Source organism: Lepisma saccharinum, chromosome 21 (genome assembly GCF_977018435.1).
Source record: "Lepisma saccharinum chromosome 21, izLepSacc3.1, whole genome shotgun sequence".
NCBI lineage: Eukaryota > Metazoa > Arthropoda > Insecta > Zygentoma > Lepismatidae > Lepisma > Lepisma saccharinum.
The window spans coordinates 55,206,571-55,233,718 of NC_139249.1; the positions used below are offsets into that span (position 1 = coordinate 55,206,571).

At 38.0% G+C, this 27,148-nt stretch overlaps 1 protein-coding gene across 4 annotated transcripts in view; it reads left to right on the plus strand.

Annotated features, from left to right (window-relative positions):
- Ranbp16 (Ran-binding protein 16) overlaps positions 1 to 27,148 on the plus strand; it is a 176,387-nt gene that overhangs the window by 102,488 nt on the left and 46,751 nt on the right. For 2 of the 4 annotated variants that reach the window (XM_083142982.1, XM_083142983.1), the window contains exons 15-18: positions 7,403 to 7,562; positions 12,148 to 12,338; positions 18,638 to 18,849; positions 23,319 to 23,411. In XM_083142982.1, coding sequence (XP_082999108.1) covers positions 7,403 to 7,562; positions 12,148 to 12,338; positions 18,638 to 18,849; positions 23,319 to 23,411 — 656 coding nt within the window. The remainder of the gene's footprint in view (positions 1 to 7,402; positions 7,563 to 12,147; positions 12,339 to 18,637; positions 18,850 to 23,318; positions 23,412 to 27,148) is intronic. The other 2 variants (XM_083142984.1, XM_083142985.1) reach the window with 1 other exon arrangement.

Genomic DNA, 27,148 nt, shown 5'->3' on the forward strand with positions numbered 1-27,148 from the left:
CTCCCACACAATTGATTTGACAAGAATATTTTTACTTCAGTGAGTAAATTATTGCCGTATCTGCTCATAGGAAAAAAATCACTTTAGCTTGTGCATTTTCAGCTTCATTCTGATAACCAAATTATATAGCGTTCGTGAAAAAAACTCAGATTAAAAATAAACGAACTAGATCCAATCATATTTCATTAGGAATCGAAACTGCTTTCCATTGAAGAGAAAGTGCAGTTGTTATCAGGTATGGCAAATCCTTATTTTCCATTTCCAACACTACAAACAAGAAAAAAGGAAAAAATTACAAACATGAAACAAGCCCCCTCCCTCTCTTTTTTTTTGTTCCTGTCAACTAGGAAGGATTCCGTAAATGAGTGGGCAACGAGTAGTCTCGTTGTCAATTTTCCATTTTCGTTTTTGTGGAGGAGAAGGGTGAACAAAGACACCTCAGTCACACACATGTCCAAACTCTTGGGAAGGCAGCATTTAGAGAGAATCGGTTTGGGAACAGTGCGCTTGTTGTCTGATCCTGAGGCAGAAGGATCGGCCCATTTATTCTTCACAGGGACTACAAGAAGTGCCGTTGTCCCTTCCTGTCTTTCAAGGAAGGTGCGACAAATGAAAGTTGTACCCTGCCTCCCCCCACCCCAGCCTTCCACAGACCATGCCTCTTTGCTCCTCTCCTTCCTCCTCTAGCATGAAAGCCTAACATCTGGAAGTTCAAGGTTGCGTGGTGAATGAAACAGCTGCAAAAACAAGAAAAAACAGAGAGAAGTCGTGGCCAACAGAACAGGTTTCTGCCAAATTTTCAAGATATCGTCATGGCTCGGAAAGCGTATAAAGTGGGATACAGGAGTTAGAGCGAACGTAAGATCGAGGTGAACGTCCTATTATTTAACATGGCCTTTTGCCGGGGTCTGACTGGATGAACGTATTAAGCGGGAAAACGTATAATGCTGGAACGTAATATCGGGGTTTCACTGTATATTAAATGTTCCACTTCATATGAATAGTAGTATACATACTTTTGCTGGGATCCTACATGTACATTCCTGGATTTTACAATTACCCACATTATAGATTCAATTGTTTATGGTCCCAATATAGCAATATGTTTTAATATTTTCCTGGATATTACATTTTCCTCACATTTAAAGTTTTTTATCAACTTGCCCTCCTGGGAAACATAAACTGGAGGTTCCACTATTTGCAAAATAAAATAAGGTTAAAAGTGCTTCAGTACAGTCTGTGACATGTCTGTACACACATTTCCATCAAAATTTTTATTGTTTTCTTTTGTGCTTGCTCAGAATATTGCAATTAATGCTGGTACATTATGAAAACTAGCAAAATATGCATGTAAATGTGCCATTAAATCCTTAAAAATATGCAAGATAAAAATGAACATGAACAGAAATTCCAAAAGTAATTAGTATACAGTTGTCTACAGAATACAAAGAAAAAGTTAAAAAATCTGCACAATAAAAGTTATCCAATATTAAAATATTTTGATATATCAATAAAAATATAAAAATGTATAAAAACCTTACGACAAGTGAGTACTATCCGTCGATAAATGCGACGTTTCGGGGGGAGGGGGTCTTACCGCCCCCTTCTTCAGGCTTTCCTTAGGCACGTATCACCACATTGCCACGTCAAGTTATATCAAACAAGGAAGAGGGTGTGGGTTGAAGTGGTAAAACATAATTGGATAAAACTTGTCCTCGTCAAATATAAATTGATGGTATCCCTTACCATCCTACTATAAAGAACCCCCACACAAACTAATAAAAATGGTTAAAACTATAAAATTCCAATCCCTCATACGGCCGTGTGGCCACCAGTTGTTATTTCCTTAGAGCAGGATGGTAAGTGATATGATCAATTTATATTTGAGGAGGACAAGTTGTATCCAATTATGTTTTTCCACTTCAACCCACACCCTTTTCCTTGTTTGATATAACTTGACGTGGCAATGTGGTGATACGTGCCTAAGGAAAGCCTGAAGAAGGGGGTGCTAAGACCCCAAAACGTCGCATTTATCGACAGATGGTACTCACTTGTCGTAAGGGTTTTATACATTTTTATACTTTTATTAATAAAAGTGAGTAATTCGCACAATGCAAAATATCAATAAAAGTTATCCATTCTTACAGAAAATGTTAATCAGTACGATTAACAAAAAATAACCCATGGTGCAACAGCCTGTGAGGGTCTGGGCTTACCTATCCACTGCCTGCCTCACTTCCACCTAGTGAGGTGGGAGGTCATCCAATGAGTTACGGGGTGATGTGTAGTCAGCACAACGAACCCCCTGACCGACAGAACTACTTATAGTAAAAATAGACCCCACTCCTGGACAACTTAACTAGGCAGAAGTAAATATTAGCCAAACTAAACTTGTAATTCATGTTGCAATATTCAACTAAGATTTTTTCTCAAGATTTGCTAGTCAATCTAAACTTACATTACACACTAGTCTGTAGGTGGGGTAAGATTCTTTAACATTAACAAGAGTGAATTTCATGTTGTGGGATATGGTCCCTTTATTTTGGCTGGAAAATGTCTTACTGAACATTACAATGGTGACTCCTTTCTGTAACATATCTTCTATAACCTTCTTCCAGTAACCATTCACATGAGAATACTAGAAGGAACAGGTTATTATACAATATAAGTACTTAAAGAAAATACTGTAAAAATTATTACTTACGGTTCGTGAGTATGTTTTATAGAAAACACAACGTTTTGAGATGCAACTGGTCTCTTCCTCAGGTGCACTTCTTGGCAATCGGAATTACTTCATGCCTACGTCAATTTACACAAAAGAACAAGGAATAAGGTGATAGTAAAAGATCATGGTTAAAAAGGTATTTGTTAAAACTACCCTTTGTGTGCATAAAAACTCACTTTCTCACATTGCCATGCATGAACCTCAAACCTAAAAACGACCATAAAAACATGTATCCCATTGCACGTTAAAACCCCACCTCAAGCAACGTTGTCTACATGTTTTCTATAAAACATATACTCACGAACCGTAAGTAATCATTTTTAAAGTATTTTTTTAAGTACTTATATTGTATTGTAACAACGTGAGTATGTCGCACACCCCTTTTTTATAAAATGAGTTTGAACAGGTTATTGAATATCTATTCATCCCTGCTTGACAGTCCATCCCCGTTCTGTGCCTCACCTCGAACAGATCAAAAAAAGATTTTAATGGACTGTTACATCCAATATTTAGAGGCACATATTTTTGGTAAATAAAAAAGCAAAATTTCGGTACAAAAACGGAGTCAATTTCGGGTGCAAAAGCGGTAAATAAAATAAAATATCGGTGTTATAGCGGTGAAAAATTGGATGAAAAGTGGTATATAAAAAGACATTTTGGTTTTAAAATTGTGAATATAATCCTAAATTTGATTTAAAAACTACACTTATTCCACTGAATTAACATTTCACTTCTAATAGCACATTTATGTAGTTATCAGAGTATTAAGTTTATTTCTGTGTAAAGGAGTCCATTTTCGCTTCTCCAATATTAACAGCAGAATTAATCCATTTTCCGGGAATTGCATAACTCTCAGGATAATTCAGACCTCGGAAGGTGTCGGATCGGTGAATAAACCCTGAATTTCGTGTTTAAGAGTTAATTTCGCTTTTTGCAGTTCATTTCGCATTATTTCGTGACAAAACATGGTCACAAAATGCATCTCACACCTTTCAAAAACATGAAAAATTAACACTACAATGTGTTTTTTCAAATTTCGTTTTTTCGTCAAAAACGAAATATGCATGCCCCTACCAATATTACATGAAAATTCATAATGAAGTGTAAATAAGGTGGGATTTTCTACAGAAAATATACGAGGGTATGCTGAAAAGTAATGCCTTCTATTTTTTTGTGACGGTATAAAGACATTTTGGATTTTTATCAACCATGCATTGTACTCTTCAGACTTTCCTCCTTCTCCATTCCAAGTTTCAAACTTCTATCACCATGGGTTTCTGAACTAGAGCGAGGAAAATCGCAGCATGTAACCATACTATGTCAGTGCACCTGAAACTACATGTGGTGACAGAGTTTCTAACTGCAGAATGTGTCCCTTAGTTGACATTCATCAGAGAATGAAGGCTTTTTATGGCAATGAATGTAACTTCAGTATTGTATGATGTTGGGCTGTTCATGCTCACAATGAAAAAACCTGCTGAGAAACTCTCAATGTGTGTGACAAAGAACTTCTTGAGAATGAAGTGTTCTTCGGCAGTGCTTTTTTTTTCTGACAGTACGGAAAGCCTACTTCCGGCACCTTTTCTCATGGATCGGCTAAAAATTAATAACAGTTTGTGTTAAATAACGAAATATAAATAATCAAGTACAAAAGTAAAATTATCAATATGAATTTTAAAGTTGAACGTTATCATTTTTATCGTCAAATTTATCGAAAGTATCAGCACCTTTGTACCAAACAAAAACAAAGAAACACTACTTGCAAGTATGATTAAACACACCAGCTTGATCCATTTGTACTAAAAGTCACAGAGATAGTGATATATGAATTTACCTCCTGAGAGGAAATGCTTACTCCACAGTGTATTGTTTTCTTCGTTCATTAATGTTGACACTATTTATTCTCGCCAATCATCTGATCAATAATTACAGAGTTCCGTGACGTGAAGCGTACCTTCTGTTCTTTCTCGGGAAATTGGAGGATAAACGTGAGTTTATGTTAAACAACCAAATACTGCACAATGTACCATTGTAAACAAGGGTCAAATCTCCCACCTGCCCGCTTGAATTCCGTATGCTTACCTGAATCAGCCTCATTCATGGCTGCTTGATCCCACAATGCAACAGTTTGTGATGTAGGTGAAACACACCTATAATCGCCGCTTTTCTTCAAAACTATTCATGTGAAGAAGAAAAAGTGCTCAGTGTAGGAATGGACACTGAGACCGATTAAAAAATACATTATTCAAGAGAAAAACTTTTAGAGGAGCGGGTGTTTGACATCGAGAATACTTCTAAATCGTCAATTAACGTGAGAGTAAATAACGATCTCCCATTTTGATATCTGAAAATGAGCAGGTTTCATAAAGCTTGTTTTGAGTTCATTTTATGCTGATGGACTAATCGGGACTAAATATACAGTTTAAAGTTAAATCCAATTCCAAATCTGAATGATTATCAAGTGTGACGGTGTTTAGTTTATCCTAGAATACGTATTGGGTGCAAACACATCACAAGTTGTGTGTTTCCTTTTTCAGGCTGGATTACAATGCAAGTTGAGGAAGAGTTTGGACTGCTCCCTGAAATGGGGCAGGGGGGATGAATATGAAGTTGGTTGAAACAAAGAAAACGTGACTTTTTTTACGATGTATTTTACATAGCCGAACCAGAAGGAAATTTACAGCCCAGTGTTTTTTTTTTTTCTGGTGCCTAGAAAGGTTGTGTCTCCGGACAGATCTTATCTTACCAGTTAATCTTGTAACAGACAATACTCTAGTAGACCCGTTAAAATCCAACATTCATTCTGCCTGATTATCTCCCGACTTTTGCTGGTGCCAGTGTGACTGGTGTCAAGATTCTTCAAGTTTCGCTTGCAATAAACGAGAGATTGTTTTCCTTTTTGTAGGTCTCAGTGCAAACGTGTTTCTCATGAACTTTCGTGGAAGAGCAACGACTGTGCACAATTAAAATTAGAGATGGGACCGATTAATCGGTACTCTATCGGTATTGGCCGATATAGGCATATCGGTGTATCGGTTTATCGGTAAAATTACCGATTATTTTACCGATCCGATATATCGATAAATATCTGATAATTTAGTGCAAAATTCTGCCATTTTGTTTTAATTTTTATGGATAATCTCCATACCCTTCTTTCTAAAAAAGTAAATGTCTAAATATGCAATTTCTTTTGTACTGCAGTCACCTCGAAACACACATTTATTAAGGAGGTCAATGAACCTTTCAGGTTCTTTAAGGACCATTTCTAATTTTATATCGGATCGGTAGAATATCGGTTATCGGTATCGGTAAATTTTATATCTGTACTTTATCGGTATCGGCCAAAATTTCATATCGGCCCATCCCTAATTAAAATAAAATAACATTATTTTAAATCCTTTTTTGTGAAAACGTTTTCATGTTATATTTTCCTTCTCACAACACGAGTCCTGTGCATAACAGGTTGTATAACTACCAGGATAAATGTTGTTGCCGTGTCCTAGGAATCTTTGTGTCCATTTGAGCTCCGTTTAAGCTGAAAATTGGTGCAAATTCCAATAACGACCCCTTCGAAATAACGACCCTTTTCCCGGGAACTGTGAAAGGTCGTTGTATCGAAAGTTGACTGTACTAAAAACCCGGGAAAAAGTAAAGAGAGATAAAACGAACTTTATATGTTATACCCTCTGTGGTGTGACTGTTCATTTTCTCAATGTTTTGAAAATAACAAATATTTATGTGGTGCATTAACTGCAGCTCCAACTGCTTTCCTGATATAACAAAATTTAGTGGAGCAGTTGCAACAGTGACTATGCAATTGTGACAAAGCAGTAACATTACTAATTCAAGTGCATTTTATAATGGTAAAATACAGTTTAAACTATCCCCTGTGCATTGCACCATACCATGAAGGCACATAGGAGATATGGAACTGGTCTCCACACATTCTCAATCTCGACTATACTGGAAGTGATGCGATCAGCACCATTCTTCAGTCACTTTACCCCCCAACCCATTAATTGAGGCTGAGTGAGCCCCAGTGCCACTTACCAGTTTATGCAGCAACATTATCTAGAAAATTTCCATGTCATTCATCTACCCTGGAAATCAAACATGGGTGCCTCTCATGACAGCTGCTCTACCAATTGCACTTCCAAGAGTATGTAGAAAAAGAAAACATGCATAACAAGGAGGAAAACTAAACTTTGTGCATGTTGTGTGTTCTGTGTTCTGTTGTGCATATTTCATTGGTAATATTACTGCAGATCACAGCATTTTAAATTGCTGTGAAGACTGTTGGTGATGTAAAAAAGACAAGCAATCTTATCATATCCATTCACTATTTTCAAATGTCAGTATGTACACGTTATATAATCTGCTCTTTTGTGTACAGGAATCCATTATTACCACATGATTCTTGTTGAATTAAACACTTTGATTATTCTATAATAGCTGTCAGATGTGGGACTCCATAATGGAATGGGTGGTAATATTCATTCTGATTCTTTTTACTCCATATGCCATGGATATTGGTATCACTATTGCCTAATCCTAATAGGTTAAGATGGTATTCAAATATCAGATATTCAGTGTTGCACAATTTATTAGTTACATGTTTATGTTTGAATAGAAAATTTCTTAAGATTATGTTTCTGATCTTATTTTTTTCTTTCACAGCTGCTTTTGAGTCTATTGGTGCAATGTTAGCAAATGCTGAAACAGCGTTGTTTCCTGCTGAAGAAGCTAAAAAGGCCCTTATTGGCTTGGCGAGGGACCTTCGTGGTTTGGCATTTGCTTTCAATACGAAGACGTCATACATGATGTTGTTTGATTGGATGTATCCTTTTTGAAAATTGCTGGTTGTTAAGAGTTTGTTGTGTGACCTGTTTTCCTTCCACCATCTTTTTGTATTGTCACTTATTGTGATGTGAAAATATGTATTATTTTGTGGAGAAGCATTTAAGGTATTAACGCTTTATAAAATATCTTGCAACGGATTAATTTTTTAAATAGGCACTCCTGGGGGATGTGGAGTGTTGGGCTGTGTCATCTGCTTCCTTTGGCTGCTCAGTGTGTTTGGTTGAGGATGGGGAATTTTGTTGTGGGTCTGTGTGCAACCTTCTAGAGTACAGGGTAAGTGAATGAAATATGCTTGTCCCATGTCATGGGTCTTTTTGAAGGTGTTAGTGTTTTTTTAATATCACCGTGGGTAGCAAAATGTGGATTCGCTATTTAATTCTGGAAGAGGAATAGAATGCAAACAAAAGAGTTCTCTGCACCCCCTTTCCCTGCCCCGTAATAAAATCAGCCATCTGCTGTGAAGACACTGGCACATGTCTTCTTCGGCATAAAGTGTTATCCATGTGGACCTCTTGGAGAAAATTGTAACAGTGTAAATCGAGTACCACTCCATGCGACAAACCATTTACAAGATAATACCACAGAAATCTTAATAATATGTTGTTTATCATGACTTAGGGATGTGACGAAGCTGAAAATTACCGATGCACTCACCGATAATTTTTAGAACTAATTCCGGTATTTAACTAATTCCGATACATAAGATTATTAACAGAAATGGAATATTATTTACATAAGATTATTAAACAGAAATGGAATATTATTTTCAGCATGTCTAAAATAAATGTGCTATAAACATTTCTAATTGCATATTAAATATATTATTTACATACTCTATGTGATCAGAAGTATCCGGACACCCACCTGAAAATGAAGTACAAGTTTTGGCCACCCTCCATCGGGAACACTGGCAGTCAATACGTTGTTGGCCCACCCTTAGCCTTGATGACAGCCTTCACTCTCACAGGCATACTTTCAATCAGGTGGTAGAAGGTTTCCTGAGGAATGGAAGCCCATTCCTTGTGGAGTGCAGAAATGAGAAGAGGTATCGGTGTGTGTCGGTGTGGTCTAGCACGAAGTCGGCGTTCCAAAACATCCCAGAGATGTAACAGAAAACATCAAGAGACTTTGTGAAAACAATGATGAATTTGAATTACCTGATGATATTTTGGATTCATAATTTTTAAAAAAATCTGAAATAAAAATAAAACAGACTGCTTTTTTCACAGTTAAGTTGCTATATTACAACAATGTAACATTGACAACATCCATTATATAACAGATACTTTTTGTTTAAAAAATTACTAACCATTGTTATAACTGTATCTTTAGTCAAAATGAAAATAAATGTCTGATGAAAGGAGCGTGTGTTCTCCTGAAACGTCACAAAGAAAAACTGTTTTCTTATGCTTGTAATAACCGTAAACTACAGGAAAAAAAAAAAGCTTCGTTCATTGCAGAAGAACACTGGAATAAATTAAATAATGAAAATGGTAACATAGATCCAGTATGGAGTTTTCTTTTTCACAAATGGAGTAAGCCACCATCTTTAAAATTTAATGTAACAGAAAACATGAAGAGACTTTGTGAAAACAATGATGAATTTGAATTACCTGATGATATTTTGGATTCATAATTTTTAAAAAAATCTGAAATAAAAATAAAACAGACTCCTTTTTTCACAGTTAAGTTGCTATATTACAACAATGTAACATTGACAACATCCATTATATAACAGATTCTAACTACTAACCATTACAAATTACTAACCATTGTTATAACTGTATCTTTAGTCAAAATGAAAATAAATGTCTGATGAAAGGAGCGTGTGTTCTCCTGAAACGTCACAAAGAAAAACTGTTTTCTTATGCTTGTAATAACCGTAAACTACAGGAAAATAATTCTATAATGCAAGCAATGCGTACATACAAGAAAAACTATCCCAGAGATGTTCTATGGGATTCAAATCAGGACCCTGCACAGGCCAGTCCATTAGTGGAATGTTGTTGTCATCAAACCACTCCCCCCACAAGCTCTGCAGTATGGACGGGTGCTCAGTCGTGTTGAAAGACACAATGGTCATCCCCGAACTGGTCTTCGAAGGTAGGCAGCTTGAAAGCGGTTAAAATGTTAACGTAAGCTTGTACTGTGACATTGCCACGTAAAGCAACAAGGGGGCCAAGTCCCCTCCAGGAGAAACATGACCATATTGTAACCCCGCCACACCCACACCCTGCCCTCGGATCGCCACATTGTGTACCATGATTCATCACTCCACACAATGGTTTTCCACTGTTCTGTGGTCCAGTTTTGACACTCCTTGCACCACGTGAGGCGGCATTTGGCATTTGCCTGTGTGATGTTTGGCTTATGGGCAGCTGCTCGGCCATGGAAACCAAGTTGCCGCACTTCACGTTGAACAGTCATGGTGCTTGGGGTAGATCCTGATGCACTTCGGAATTCCTGTACAATGGTGGATAATGATTACGCTGTACAACCCTCTTCAACACTCGATGGTCTCTGGAGGTCGGCCTGCATGCTTTTGGGTTGTACACATCTCTTCAAATTTCCACTTCACTATAACATCAGAAACAGTGGACCTAGGGATGTTTAGGAGGGTGGAAATCTAACAGACTTGTTACACAAATGGCACCCAACCACCTGACCATGTTGGAAGTCCGTGAGTTCCTCAGACCATCCCATACTGCTGTCTAGCGCTGTCTGGAGACTACTGAGATCGCTCACCATTTGTTCCACGATGTAGATGGCAGTACTGTGTCGCCCTCTATGATAAACACAGGTTTCGTGTTGTGCCCGGATACTTTGATCACATAGAGTATATATTCTCTGAGATTTAACATTAGTACACAAGCAGTTCTTTGAAATGCAAAATGAATTCCCGTTCTTAATATTGGAAATTTAATCCTGGCAGATTCAACTTCAGGAACATGAGTTTTTGAAGCACTTCTGGAAGTAACCTACTTCTTCTCTTACTGCCCAGAAACAATAACCACTCGTTCACTGAATACTGATGCAATAGGTATGCCCAAGTATTTTCTCACCACTTGCTTCAGGTTTGGATACTCATTTTTGAACTTGGCCAGTCCACTTCTTTTTGCACAAAAACTATCATGGTGCTCCCACACTGACAGTGGTGTCATGATGCCCATCCCTCACCCACCATCCCTCCCAAGCCATCCCATCCCTCCCACCCTCCCTCCCAACTCATCCTACACACTCACAGTTTACGACGAGCCTGGTGACAAAACAGTGTTTTTTCGTACTACACACCGGTTCTTCTTCGATGGGGACCTGGCAACTCTGCAGGGCCCCAACTTCCGGTTTCATCTCTTTCTCCTCGCACCGATGATGCTACGAAGTTAGCGAAAATTTTGAATTTTTCTACTGTCTGGTGAGTGTTTCCTTTTACCTTCTTTGATATTTATATATATATATATATATATATATATATATATATATATATATATATATATATATATATATATATATATATATATATATATATATATATAATGTGTGTCGGTGATTGGTGATATATCGTCATGATATTTTGGTGATATATATCGTGTCAGCTCTATATATATCATCATGAAATTTGGCAATATATATTGTGGAGACGATATATCGCTGATATCATGATACGGAAAAAATATCGTATCATATCATCTGTGATGATATTTTTTTGACGATATATCACAATATCAAATTTCCGATATCATCCATCCCTATATTCACAAGCATTGAGGATGTCAATATCAATGTTTTACATAAGGTTACTTTGAATGGCATTAAATGATACCCAAAGGTATGTAGATGCATTGGCATGCCACTTACTTCCTTTTATGTTTGGTTTTGTTCAAATTCATAGTTTATATAATTTATTGTTCAACTTCAATAATCAGTGAATGTTGCTAGTTTTATGTTGGACATTCTGTACTTCATGTTTCTATACTTGTTCCAACATTGTTGTTTTGTGTTGTTATTTGTAAATATGGTATGAAAAAGGCACTTATAATTGAATCTCAGAAATAGGAGATATTTATATATACACATTGTGCCGACTACTCTTCCTGGCATAACTTTGTATTAGGGATGGGCTGATATGACATTTTGGCCAATACCGATAAAGTACCGATATAAAATTTACCGATAGTGATAACCGATATTCTATCAATCCGATATAAAATTCCAAATGGTCCTTGAAGAACTTGAATAGACCTCCTTCATAAAGGTTTGTTTTCAGGTGGCTGCAGTACAAAATAAATTGCATATTTAGACATTTACTTTTTTAAAATGGGCAAGATTATCCATAAAAATTATAACAAAATTGCAGAATTTTGCACTAAATTATAATATATGTATTTTATAGATATAGCGGATCGGTAAAATAATTGGTAATTTTACCGATAAACCAATACACGATATGCCTATATCGACCAATACTGATAGAGTACCAATTGATTAATCTGTGTCATCCCTACTTTGTATTTTTTCATAAAATGTGAAAGTTTTCACGACCATATTTTCCTTAATAAGTTCAGATACCCCAATTATACTCCGATATTGCTTCATGCAGTAGAACTGTGGTATCACGATCCTCAGGTTACAACACCAGTTTTAAAGCTCTTTGCTGAACTTGTACAGAATAGATCGCAGAGGTTGCAGTTTGATGTTTCCTCACCAAATGGCATACTTCTGTTTCGAGAGGCCAGTAAAGTTATATGTAGTTATGGTAAGTTATTCTTTGACCTTTAGGAGTACACTTCATTTTTAATTTATTATAAAGAATTCTGAAGAAAAATGTGAAGAGATCAACACAAAACATTTTTTATTTCATTAAATATATTAAAAATATTATGTTCTCTCAATTTGAAGATACATTTCCATTCAGATAAAGTGGCACACTTCGTGGCAATGCCATGCTTTAATTCCTGGTATTGGCATTTTTTTCATGCCAAGAAGAAAAAGCTTGCAGATCCGGGAAATTAGAACTGAAAATGAGATACAATTTTTATTTTTAAAGAAGGCTATGGAAATGCACGTGCACTAAACCTAATCGTGTTGCACAACACACTCTTGAATACTACACTTGTCATTGTTTATGTTGTAAATTACCCTTCTGTACTAAGATTCCTTATTTCATTGTAACCAAAGAACAGCACAAAGCCTTGCATAGAAATTTAAGCAACTAATGCAGGCTTGAACAGGACTTGAATTTTTCACTTACATTTCTGTGCAGTGTCTTTCAAATAAGGTAATGTACAGCTCCCCACTGGGAGATATTAAACACTCTTCATGGAATCAGTGTTTCAAAGGCAAGAGATAATTATAGGATATCACTGTCGGAGACAATTCCACACAAGTAAAAGAACAGAATCCACAAATCAGGCAATCCATAGCTTGCTCGATAGCTCAGTTGGTAGAGCAATGGCATGGTATGCAAGAGACCCTGGTTTGAGTCCTGGTGCCGCACCTAAATTTCTACACAGAGTTTGCCAAATCGTAAGGTAATAAGGTAACACAAAGCCTTTTAATCTCTTCAGTGTGGCACCATCATTATGGGACTTGAATCAACTTTTGTAGTTACATACTTTCCGAAAGAAGAAAGTCTTCCTCGAAAAGAAGAAGCTGTTACAGCAAGGAATGGCGGACCTACTTCATACTGACACAAGACCAGGAGTTAGAAGAATGAGCAGAAGTGTACATTATTCATTTGCATAATTCATTATGTAGTGTACCTTTGCCCATGATCAGGTACAGTTAGTATTGAGTACTTACAAAATAAAATTTTTGTAAATAACTCTTAACCTTTCTCAATTGTGTGACTTTTTAATCTTTAAGGTAGGGTTGGCACCCAAAAATTTTAAGTTAATCAACTGTGACTTCATCCTGAGGTAAAAAATGAAATAAGTTGTGCTGTTGGATCACATATGTGTCTTGCTCTAGTGAATGATGATTCCAAATGCAAAAAAGGAATTAACTCATTCAGTTAATGCATATATGCTTGTATCAATAGTTGCAGCGAACACAGACCTTAACCTGGTGAACCTGCCTTACTTGCGAAAGAGGACACTCGTATGCACATGTGGACTGCAGAGAGACCAGTGGTTCTGTAGCATTGTAAGAGGGATAGAAAGGGAGAAGAGTTTGTTGGTAGCTTTCATATGGTGGGAAATATCTCGTCATCTAATTTGTGAGTAACTGTGCAGTGTGGCATTGCAATCATGACAGAAGAAACAGATAGTGGTTCTGTGTACAGGCTTCTCATACAGCAAGACGGATTGATTTAAATCGGGTGATTTTTTTAAAAAAAATCACTGATTTAAATCACTTTAAAGAAATAATTTATAGAATAATGTACATAAGGCTTTTGTAGATATCAGAATCACTTTTCCTGAAAGTACATTAATCTCGTAATCATTTAATGGTGTTTATTAGGCTCTAAGAAAGAAGAAGGAAACAAGATACATATGTACTGATGGGGTGAAGCTCATACGAAAGGAAATATAATAAACATTTTGTGCAGAATAATACGCAAAATACTAATCTTGGTACACAGTAAATAGTGTCATTATCATTAAACTTTAAATATACCTTACAGCTGATATTTTGGAAACTATCATTACAAAAATTGCCAAAATTCAGCTACAAAGACTAAAAAATATTTTAAGTTACAATTACAGTGAAACCCCGATATTACGTTCCCGTTTTATACGTTTTCTCGCTTAATACGTTTATCCAGTCAGGCCCCAGCGAAAGGCCATGTTAAATAATAGGATGTTCACCTCGATTTTACGTTCTCTCTAACTCAGTTTCCCGCTTTATACGTTTTTCGAGTTGGGGTGATGTCTTAAAATTTGGCAGAAACCTGTTCTGTTGACTAGACGACTTCTCCCTCCTATTTCTTGCTTTTGCAGCTGTTTCATTCATGACACAACCTTAAACTTACAGATGTTAGGCTTTCATGCGAGAGGAGGGGGAAGAGGCATGGTCAGTGGAAGTGGGGGGGGGAGAGGCAGGGTACAACTTTCATTTGTCATACCTTCCTTGAGGGCCAGGAAGGGAAAACATCACTTCTTGCATTCTGAAGATGAAATGTGCCGATCCTTCTGCCGCAGGTACAGACAACAAGCGCACTGTTGCCAAACCGATTCTCTCTAAATGCTGCCTTGCCTAGAGTTTGGACACAATGTGTGTGACTTAGGTGTCTTTGTTCGCCCTTCCCCTCCACAAAAACGCAAGTAGAAAATTGACAACGAGACTCGATCACCATTCGCTTCTTTGCCCACACATTTACTGAATCATTCCTAGTTGACGGGAACGAAAGAAAGAGGGGGACTTGTTTTGTAAAAACTTTTCCTTTCTTGTTTGCAACATTGAAAATGAAAGAAAATAAGGATTTGCCATACCGGATAACAACTGCACTTTTTCTTCAATGAAAATTCGTTTTGATTTCTAAGGAAATATGATTGGATGTAGTTCAATTATTTTTTACCCCAAGTTTTTCCACGAATGCTATATCATCTGGTTATCAGAATGAAACTGAAAAACGCACAAGCTAAAGTGATCATTTCTTTCTATGGGCATATAGGGCAATATTTTACTCATTGACGGAGAAATATTCATGTCAAATCAATTGTGTGGGGGAGGGAGGAGTGAGGTTGGGATAAATGATTCTTCTACGTGAGGCAGATAATGTTTTCTCTATGCATATTGTGTGACTCGTATGTTAAAAAAGTGATGGTGCCAGGAAAAATGAGCAAATAAACAAGTGTTGCGGCAATATTTTCTAAGAGCAACCAAATTTAATGCACATCTAAATGTCATTAAAATGCATATTTGGGCCAAAAGAGCAAGGGGCTGCCCTAGCATGGTGCTGATCAAATTGGCCCAAAAAAAGAAGAATATGTGGGGTAAAGGTGGCCGGAGCATAGTGCTGATCACACCATCTCCCACATCCCCGTGTGTGTGTGTGTGTGTGTGTGTGTGTGTGTGTGCGTGCGTGCGTGCACGCGCATGGTGCAAAGTGCATGGAAAACTTTACCTTCACCTTTTTCTCATTTGCAGGGAGGGGAGCGTTTGCTTTCTCATGCCTCTTATGGTATTATCACTAGTAGTGTTGGGCGATATATCATCTCGAAATTGAAAAAAGTATTGTCCAGGCAATATCAACTAGATGATATACTGTCACGATATTTTGGAGATATATATCGTGTTGGTGATATATCGTCACGATATTTTAGCGATATATATCATGTCAGGGATATATCGTCACAATATTTGGCAATATATGAGGAGGTACCCAAAAAAATGGAAGTTTGCCACCTTGTTTTATTTTGACCGTACATGTACATGTTGTAGGTACATTCATGTTTGATTGATTGATTTGATTGATTTAGTTTATTTTACTTCGCGTTTTGTGCCTCTTGGCTAATTTGCGAAGATGGGGATGAGTGATGAAATTATGAAATTGATGAATGGACATTCACCAACAACCAAGCCCGACCGGGATTCGAACCCGGGACCCTTGGCGTCGCAGCGCGATGTGCTAACCACTCGGCCACAGGGTTGGGCAGGTACATTCACGTAAGCATGTCTACTCTAGTCACCTTCAAAGTATTGCCCATGTGCTTTAATGCAATTGTCCCAATGTTTTTCCCACTTTTGAATACAGTTTCGAAACTCCTCTGCTGCAATACTCTTTAAGGTTTTGTCCGTAATGTCTTTGACCTCATTGACGTCATGGAATTGCTTCCCTTTCACATTCCTCTTCATCCGCGGGAACAAAAAAAAGTCACAGGGTGCTAAATCGGGTGAGTATGGGGGATGGGGCACAAGCACCATATTGTTCTTTGCCAAGAACTGTCACACTGACATGGCCGTGTGGGCTTGGGCGTTGTCAATGTGCAGTAACCACATTAGCAGACACCCGTCTCATCTTCAAATCGTCAGTTAAAATGCACTGGCAGGTACTCCAGGACAACTCCACTTCTTCAGAAATTTGCTCGATGGTCTTTCGACGATCTTCATTAATGGCATCTCAAACTTTTCCAATGTTTTCTTCATTTCTGCCTGTCGAAGGACAGCCAGGCCTTGGCAAGTCTTCAGTTGACATGTTGCCATCTTTGAACCAGAAATCTTGCTCATATATCTGAAGCTTTGACATGACAACATGGGAGAGCTTCAAGCAGTGATCCTTCTGCCCTCCCCCCCTCCTTCCTTCTTTCTTTCTGCAACTTGGCTGAGAATTAGCATGCCCACCACCTATTTGTGAGGTCTCCCCCTTCCCGTCCCTTCGAATAGAAACCTGTGGGAGGGGTGTCTGCGAGAAACCGGCGCCAAATGTTTCGTCACAGATATGACTCATCCATTCTGAAGGGAAGAAAACTGCATTGTTTTGAATCTCCCCTCCGAAGGTTGTTTTGTTTTGACAATTAGGAAACACGAGTATGACACAAAGTGAGGAGTTAGAGCAAACTACGTGCAAACTATTGGTGGAAGGGGTGTTTGCCCTCTGCAAGACTTCCTAATCCAATAATAAATCGTCAATTAACATGGATGTAAATAACAATAAGTGGCGTGCCCAAAGGTGGGTGATGGGGGTCATAAGCCAGTATTTCTAAAAAAAAAAAGAACTGTCAAAGGCAGGAAAAGATGGCAAAGTGAGGGCTGACTACTATTAAATGTATACGTAACCCCATCCCCCTTTCGAAAATCACACGTGTGTCACTGATAATTTCTTGTGACGTCTAAAGATGCGTAAGTTTGACAAAGCTTGTTTTGTTCACTTCATGCTGTTGGGCTGGCTAATCGGGACTGGATACATATGCAGCTCAAAGTGGAATCTGAATCATTCTGCACGTCTTCAGGACACTTTGATTACAGTATATAAAGATTCTTGGCATCTAGCTATAAATGATCACCCCCCCCCCCTTCCAATTACCCGGGACTTCTAAAACTAATTACCAATTTACAGAGTAAATAGAGATCTCACAGGATCAGATGCATAAGCTGAACCTAATAGGCGGCAGTTAGAAGCAGTCAACCACTGTTCCTACCTTCGAAAGTAAAAGAAAAAAAGGTAAAGTGTTCCCCTGTGCTTAGCACCACGCCATGAAGGCGTATAGGGGGTGTGGGGGTAACGCCCCACCTTTCTTGATCCGGTCGTGAGTGGGGGTGATGTGGTCAGCATCACATCCCTGACTGCCTTTACCCCCCAGGGTTTCCCCCAGGTACCCATGTTATTCGACACTGTGTGTGCGCCGGGGCTGCTTCCTACGTTAGAAAAGTTTCCTGGATTTGAACCAGCGGGGGATCGAACACGGGACCTTTAGCATGGTAGTCAGATGCGGATCCCGTTATTCCGTTATTGACTTTCACAGCACGTCTTGCTTTTGTCCTTAGACATTCATTATCATACTTATTTCCCGTTGTTAAATAATTTTTGACACAATATACCCCCTAAAAATTTGATTGTGTAGTTCTTTCTTACTGACACTTGAGTTTCACCCCTCCCTTATGCTTTCCCACTTTTTACGTTTCCCGGATTTTATGTTTTTTATTTATGAGCCCCTAAAAAACGTAAAATCGGGGTTTGACTGTTTACATCCAGAATGTTTTATTTTCACTTGAAGAAAAGTTACTGAAATTATTATGTTTCATTACCACACTCAACAAACATTTCCATAGTAGGTTCATATATACAGTATCAGAAACAGAAAAATTACATGTAATTTTTTATTTGCTTTAATAAAACTATGCATGGTGCCAAAAACCATGCAAGCAATTTTAAGTATGTTTTTTTTAAGAAATAAGAAAAAATCATGATTTTTATCCACCTTGTCCTACAGTATATTTTACCTTTCAATGTAAGCAGCTTCTGCTGCATACTGGTCTTGAGAGTTGCTCAAGCCTGCTGTATTGTGTATGCTTGTATTTAATTGAAATTGTCCCCCCTTACATTGTATTTATATGTGTATGTGCAAGTGTATTTATTGTTAACATTTACAGGGTGATTAATTATATTTTCAGGAAGTCATATTTTGAATGTAGAGGTGCCAAAGGATCAAATGTATCCAATGAAATTGAAAGGAATATCCATATGCTTTTCAATGTTGAAGGCTGCTTTGTGTGGGAGTTATGTTAATTTTGGTGTGTTTCGACTGTATGGAGATGAAGCCTTGGATAATGCCCTTAACACATTTGTCAAATTGTTGTTATCAATTCCACAGTCAGATCTGCTGGTAAGTTCACTGCATGCTGCCCTTCTCTTTTATATTATCATCCTTAGAGCTGAGTCAATACAAATTCAGTTTAAAATATTTATAAGTGTTGATTAGGCAGTAGAGGCCCGTGGTTTCAAATGTTGGTGGTTGCAGTGAAAAAATAAATTCATGTATACATACTCGTGCATGTACACATCTTCAGGTGTCGAAATGAAGCAAGCGAGGTGACGGAACCAATAATGTGACCTGAAAGGTTGCCAGGACCAGAAATGAAGTTGTAGATTGTACATAATAATCTGGTTCTCTAGCCAGGCTCGTCATGAACTGTGAGTGGTGTGTGTGAGATGTTGGAGGAAGTGCAGTGTGGGGGGGGGGAGGGGAAGGTGAGGATGGGGAATGTTATAAAACTGGGTGGCCATGTTTAGCCCAAGGGGGTGCGATTGCACTCACGGCTGATATGTAGGCCCTCTCCCATCCTTTGGTACTGAGGTGCTGATGGGGTAAGGGGTGGATGATTGCTACCTGGAAGCAGTCTTTTCATCGATCTCAGTGTCCATTCCTACATTGAACATTGTGTGATTTATTTGTAGCATGTGAATGGTTTGATAATGTTATATCAAATTTTATGGCCATTTCCATCCTGCACTGCTCTCAGAATTCAAGATGTTTATTCTTGTGTCATACAAAATAAGAAGTGTGCTTGTATTTCATCAAAGCAAAACATCTTTACAAAACCACCGATTCAAAACAATGTGGTTTTACTTCTTTACGTTGGATGAGTCATTGCTGTTAGTATTGGCAAGAGACAGCTTTGCAGCCACTAGATAGAACAGTGGCATTTTAAAGATTACGTAGTTGGTGGTTATTGAAGACAGAGAAGTTGGACTACAGTGTTCCTCTTTTATCAAGAGTGTACAGAGGAAAAACGTGAGCAGTGCTTTACATTTTCTCATGTCAATGCCACAGTACAGGAGAGCAGTATTTCCTATGCAGACATCTGCATTAAAAAAGCCCGAGTCATGCAATTATCGCACAGCAATGGAAAAAGGAGCTTTTGTAGAGAGGGGCTTTTTTTGTTTACTTGCCCACACTACATTCACTAAAGGCTTATTGGTAGTTTTAAACAATGTCAGTGGAAAGGAGGCGGAGCAGTTTTCTTTTATCCCTGAATGCTGAGCATGCTCAACAAGAAATGTAAAATTGAGCAAAGTTTCCAATAAAGAAATGTTATCCCAATAACTTTGAATGTTAGAGATGCAGATTACAGCTAGATTTTTTTTACAGTACAGGCTAGGCTACAAGCCTAGAAAGAAAAGAAAATTTTCATTTACCAAATAGAAGAAGTTAAAATATTTTCTTTTCCTTTTTTTTTTAATGAAATTTGAACTATACTGGTCCCCCACGTAGGCAATGCAAGAACCAGAAGGTTCAAAACAGTACCCTCATTATTGCCTGATATGTGTTCTTTTCTCATGGCAAGAATTACGTACTTGCTGATGACGCTTTTGGAGAAACAAATACTCTATTGTAAAAGCCATGCTTATTTTTGGCAGTAAATTCAAAATTCCAAGTCTTTTTTTTTATATATATATATCTGAAACTATGAATGCAAGAGTTAAAATTAGATTATCTCGCTTTCTACAGTACAGACTAAGCTATAAGCCTATGGTCAAAGAAATCTAATTTTCAAGTAGAAGAAAAAGATTGAAGTTGAAAAAAATTGGAAAAAATAATTCCTAATGTAAGAGCACTTCCCCCAAATATAGCCAGAATCAAATTAAATGTTACTAATAGGATGCCTCAAAGTTCATGTACCACTCAAAACATTATGTAGCAATCTCCGAATATTACCATAGTCTAGTGTGTTACAAAAGTGGAAGAAAAGAAGTGACACATGTCACATCTCAGCGGTTAAGGGGTTAATCTGACCATGTGCCCACATGAGGAAGAAAATCAGATTAAACAGACTGCACTTTATAGTTATTACAAGACCAGTGATTCTACTAGGGTCACTATGAAAGTTTTGAGATATATAATAATTAGAAGCATGCATATTTATTTTCTGACGAAAATACGAAATGTGAAATAACATAATGTTAATTTTTCATGTTTCTGAAAGGTGTGATGTGCATTTTCCTACCTTCTTTTGTCACGAAATTATGCGAAATGAACTTCAAAATGCGAAAAAGACACTTAAACACTAAATTTAGAGTTTATTTACTGACACGACACTTTCTGAAGTCATAATTATCCTGTGAGTTATGCAATTCACGGAAATTTGATTAATTCTGCTGTAAATAATTGAGAAGCAAAAATGGAGCCCTTTATATAGGAATAAACGTAATATTCTGGTAACGACATAAATGTGCTATTAGAAGGGATAGGTTTATTTTTGTGTAGTAAGTGCAGTTTTTTAAATCAAATTTGGGATTATATTCACATTTTTAAAACCAAAATGTAATTTTATATACCGCTTTTTCACCACTATAACAGCAAAATTTTATTTTATTTACCGCTTTTGAACCCAAAATTGATTCAGTTTTTGTATCGAAATTTTGCTTTTTTTATCTATCAACTATATGTGTTAATTAAGAAAGATAAATTAATTTTCATTGCTGTATTTTCTCAAAGTCGTCACAACATTCTATGCACTTTTGCATTCTTGTGAACTATTTTTTAAAACAGTTTTTCCACTCATTTTTATCGAATGCTGTAAGTTCAAATTCATAGGCGTGAATAGCTTCTTCAAGGCTAGAGAACTTTCTTCATTCCATGTGATTTTTTACTGTAGGGAACAGGAAATAATGAAATGGGGCCAGGTCAGGACTGAAAAGTGGATGAGTCATGAGTTTTACCTTTGTTGACTCCAGGAACTCAATTGTGATAATGGCTCTGTGGGCAGAAGCATTGTCATGGTACAAGAGGATCCCTCGCATTCCTCCTTGATCACCGTTCTTGAAGCTTCTCGAAAATTTTTGGTAAGCAGACTGTTCTGTACCACTGAGCAGTAACAGTCTTTTAATTCTCCAAAGGAATAGATGTGACATCACCGCTTTTGGAGAAGAAAGTTGCCAACATTTTCTTTTGACACTTTGGGACCCTTTCACTTTTCTCGGTGGAATGTTTCATCACCAGTAATGATGTCAGAAATGCCTCTAGAGTTGCCTCCGTTGAATCCGGTCAAAATTTCTTCGCACCATTCCACATGAACATGCTTTTTCTCATCTGTCAACGTGTGAGGCACCCATTGGGATGCAACTTTCCTGACTCGTAAGTAATCGTGCAGGATCTTGGACACTGCTGACGATCCAATCTGTAGTGCCTTTTCAATGTCCTTAAATACCACTCGATTCTTTTTGTGAATAATTTTTTCCACAGTCACTGCCGTCGCCGGATGCCCACTCCTCTCCTAGTCTTCAAACGAGTTTCGACCTCTTTTAAATTCTCTAAACCACCAAAAAATTGTTGCATGGGAAGGAGCAAGGTTCCCGGAAGCCTGTTGTTGTAATCGCTCAAGGCTCTGGGACTTGTTTAACCCACTTTCAAAATCATAGAAAATCATTGCACAAAAGTGCTCTCTTCCCAGCACCATACTGCAGACGACATGATGGCACACAGACGGATGGAGACGAAACCCTCCGATTAGCACTGATAAGCCGAGTAGGTTGAAACTTGCATGTGTGAATCAGCAAAGATGTCGCTGCTGACCATATTTCTTGGAAGCGAAACAATGAACCATAACACAGTTGCCTGTCTCAAAACTTTCATAGTGACCCTGGTATCACGGGGCTGGAGAAGGTGCAAATGCTCCCCCCTCTGGTTTACCAATTTGATCTCCTTGCCTGGCAAATAAGAAAAACCAAATAAACATTCACTTTTTTTTAGTCCAAATAGGCATGTGATTTGCTTCCAGAAAATATTCCCACACACCTATCTCTCCATCATACATAATAAATGTGTTCCATCTTCAAGGAGCTGCAGTGGTCTAGTTGGTAGGGCATCTGACTGCCACACGTGAGACCTGGGTTCAATTCCTGAGGTGAGTGATCTAAGGTCGGAATGTTTCTGGTGTTGAACCTGCATAAAACAGTTTCAGGGCTCCCCCAGCCTCAAATAAAAGGGCACCTGGGGGCAACCCTGGAGGGTAAAGGTGACTGGAACCTTGTGCTGATCACATCCAAAATGGCTGAGATCGAGAATGTGTGGGGCTGTACCCTACATCCCCTAAATGTTCCTTTATGGCATGGTGCTACATGCACAGGAAACTTTGCCTTTACCATCTTCAAGGTCACTCCTCAAACTATTGTTGTAACATGAATTTCATATGTTGCCTTTTTCTGAGTGAGTGACATATTGCTCATGTGCATAAGTAATTCCACATGCGTGTGCACTTTCAGCTTCATTCCTGAAAATGAAGACTGTAGTTCGTATCCAATAACGGATAACTGAGATTTTCAAACTCTTCATAAGTACTTCTTTTTTCATAGCCAAGAACACCGCCTACAGGAAGAAAGCAGGACTTTTCAGAAACAAGTTTCGCCCTCCTCCTCCCTTGTCAGTTGGAAGGATTCTGTAAAAGAGTGAGTAAAGAAGTGAATAGTGATCAAGCCCTGTTGTCAATTTTCGTGAGCATTTTTGTGGAGGGGGAAGGGCGAACAAAGATACCTCAGTTACATTCTTCGATTGTTTTAAATCGCAAGGAAATCAGCATTGTTTGGCAACAGTGTGCTTGTTCTCTGATCATAAGGCAGAAGGCTTGACCGATTTGTACTAGGAATTGCCAAAAATATCCAGAATCTGGATTCGGAAACTTGATTATCCGGATTTCAGATAAAATCTGAATTTTAGCGGAAATCTGGATTTCGGAGGCAATCTAGATTTCATATTTCTTTTTGTCTGCACAAGCACTAACCATTATCTTTCTAAGCTGCCACGTTTTTAGGGCAATTTAAGTAAAGAGAGAGTTGCCAATTGTCTCCTGCGCTTATGAGCAATATTTTGAATAGTTCGGCACATCATCTCTCTTTGTCTGGCAATTATGCAAGCTCTTGTGAGGTGGAGGGGGGGGGGGGGGCTAGACACTCAATACAATGTGAGGTAGAAAGTTGGGGGGGCCACCAAAAATCCACCTCACTTGAGTGAAAATGTTCTCTTGAGCCGCCCCTGACTGTGAGTCATTAAGGTTCACAGAATATGTCAATTAAACATGAAGTCCATCTTGAACAAGTGTAGACAAAAAGAAAGTTAATCTGAAATTGTAAATTTACTTTTATTTCAGCAACTGGTTTACAGCATTTGTCCTGAAGATATATTGCTTCAAGGGATTTTATTTAGATCGTGTATTAATCTGGAAAAAATGGAGAGTTTACTTCTCTGATATATGTAGTGACAACACTAGTAAAAATAGTAAAAAAATGAAGTGCTGAGAAACTAGAGGGAAGGTTTTTTTTGGGAGGGGGTTAGTTTAAAACTCATAATTTCATTTCATTCATTTTTCTTGCCTATTACTAAGAGTCCCAATTTTACCTGCATGCAGGAGAGGTGGGAGGGGGCTGGAACACCAAAACTGCTACTAACAAATGTCCCAGTGAAATGAAAATTGGTTGAATCACATTCAAGCAAGTCATGCTCCCCCATTGCTGGAGTGGTTAACCTTTTGATTTTTTTTATATATATTATTCCTAACACATGTATTTAACATAAATGTTTTTTTGCATTTTTTTTTGTCTTCATGAAAATGGAGGGGAAAAGGCGGGAAAAGGGACTACTCTTTTGCGTCTCTTTTCAAGGTCAAATTTTTGCCGACAAAGGAAGACCAGCTTTGTTGTTCTAAAGCAATGCTTTTCACTTCCTCCTGTTAACTGCATTCGAAGGAAGCTTGTTTATCAGTATCCAATGTCAAAATGAAAGTTTTCCGTGAGGGTGCAAGCAGGGGTTGGGGGGGGGGGGAGGGAAAGACTGGTTGTTGAATGTGCGTTGTGAGAATGGAATTTCGAAGCACGCTGAAGGAAACCTTTGTTTTTTTAGCACAAGTGTCCACAAGTTGCAACAGGGGTTACCCTGCATTGTCTAAAAATAGAATTTCAAGCAGCTGCAAGAATCGGCGCTCATTTTTCACTGCGTTCTAGCTTTTCGTCCGTGAATGTTGTGCGTAGGTGTCGTTTTGTGCCCAAGTGCGAGGATATTTTTTGGGTGAAGTAACAATTTTTTAAAATAATTTTTGGGGGTTTTCTCTGTTCCCCCTCCATATATATGCCAAATTTGCATAAATTTTGCATTTTGTGCATTTGGACATTTTTTTTCAGGGGGGCGGGGGAAACACCATTTTTTTTAAGAAAAGTATTTTTGAGGGGATTTCCCACCTTTCCCCCTCCATATATACGCCGAATGTGCATAAATTATATATCGTCTGAATCTGTGATTCATTCTGCGTACAACGATATATCGTTCATATCTCCAGGGCAAATAGTCTCTGAGCTAAAGTCATTTCAAGGTACTGCTGCATTTTGAAGCTTGAATCAGTGGCATGCCGACCATTCCTTTTGGGGGTACAACTCAAGTTACATTGGTCATATGATAATAATGCAAATATTTTTGTGTTCCTTACATGTCAGCGATCATTTCCATGTGCATGTCAACACTGTCATGTACTTTTATCTAGAGGGGAGGGTGGGGGAACCAAATTTTTTTTCCCGAAATTTTGAGAGTTAGCCCCCTCCTCCCAGCCACATATACGCCGAATTTGCATAATTTCATATAGTCTAAATCTCTGGTTCATTCCGAATACAACGGTATACCACTCATCTCTCTAGGGCAATTAGTCTCCGATCTACACTCATTTAATTGAAACTCTGCATTTTGCTCTAAATCGGCTTGGGACCGAGAGTCTTACATGTGAAAAGGCCTTGGGACTCAAAACGTTAATGCTGCCACCTTTATAATTATGGGGTCGTAAGTTCAATTCTCTGTGGAAAAAATATGATTTTCATTTATTTAAATTTAAAGGCGCAGTTCCCGCTATAAAGCGAACTTGAAACAAAAATTAGATACATAGCTATAAGCAAGAATTAAACACATTTAGGAGGAAAATAAATGTACAAATTTATGGAATAAGACAATAACAAACAATCTTACTATAATAGGAATTGTAGCTTTCCTGGTGACGTGATTAGAACAAGTGTTCTCTCGTTAGCAGCCAGGTTAAATCTATGTTGACCTCCAACGTTTCGAGGGCATACATTGCTCTTGTCATCAGGGAATTACTGGGACCAACGAGTAAAAGAAGCCATAGCCATATCATGGGAAAGCACCAATCTAAACAGGGACGTGGGACTCCAGCACAGTCACGCCTTGAACCAATTCCTCCGTAAATCATGACACCAGCCATTGAGAACACCAGAAACCAGAGAGAGCCAATGAGAAGACAGAATCCAAATTCCGCACCATAATTGTCATATATTTAACCCCACACTGGTCTCCTTGAAACATTGGAAGCCAACATAGACTTAACCTGTCTGGTAACCCGAGAACACTTGCTCGAATCTTACTATAATCGTACAAAGTTATAACTAATCATGCCTTTAGATAAATCGCTTTCCTGATTAAACCATTTTTCCCCCCTTTTAACCTCTACAAGTTTTCACTAGCGTATTTTATGGCATTTATGACATGTAAAACTGTTCCACCTTTCCTGTTTTAATATTTTATTAACAAAATTATGTAGAAGCCACCTGTGCTTAGCAATACAGTAGATTGCCCTTCTTCAATGAGCTGATTTCATTACGTTTATCAGTACTCTATGTGTTTTCTTTTTTGTATAGCTTAACAAAAAGTTAGTACAGTATCAGTTCCACAACAGTCATGTGTAATCTGAGTGTTTTTATGTATGACATATGAGAGCAGGAACAGTTCAGTCCAAAGCAGAAGGAAATATGACACTTTGTGTTGTATACAATTCCATTGTTCGAGCTCTGGGGCAAGAAGCAAGTGCAAGTGATGATAATGTTTTGGCATCAGCTGTTGAGTGTTCATTGAGCATGAATTTGTCCAATCATTGAAAATTCCACTCTTATGCAACAGCTATCGGTGATAAGGAATGTAAAAACAACATCGAGCAATGTGGACATGTTTAGCCAAAACAAAGAACAGCTGAAGGTTCACAATGCTGTTGTTACAACACTAAATCTCATTGCTTTTCAGTTACCTAACTGTTACTCTTTTTCCAGCATGGAAGTGGACTTGGCTGCAAACAGATTCAGGAGACTTTCACTTGAAATCCATTTTTTTTTTCCAAAATCTGGATTTTATCTGAAATACG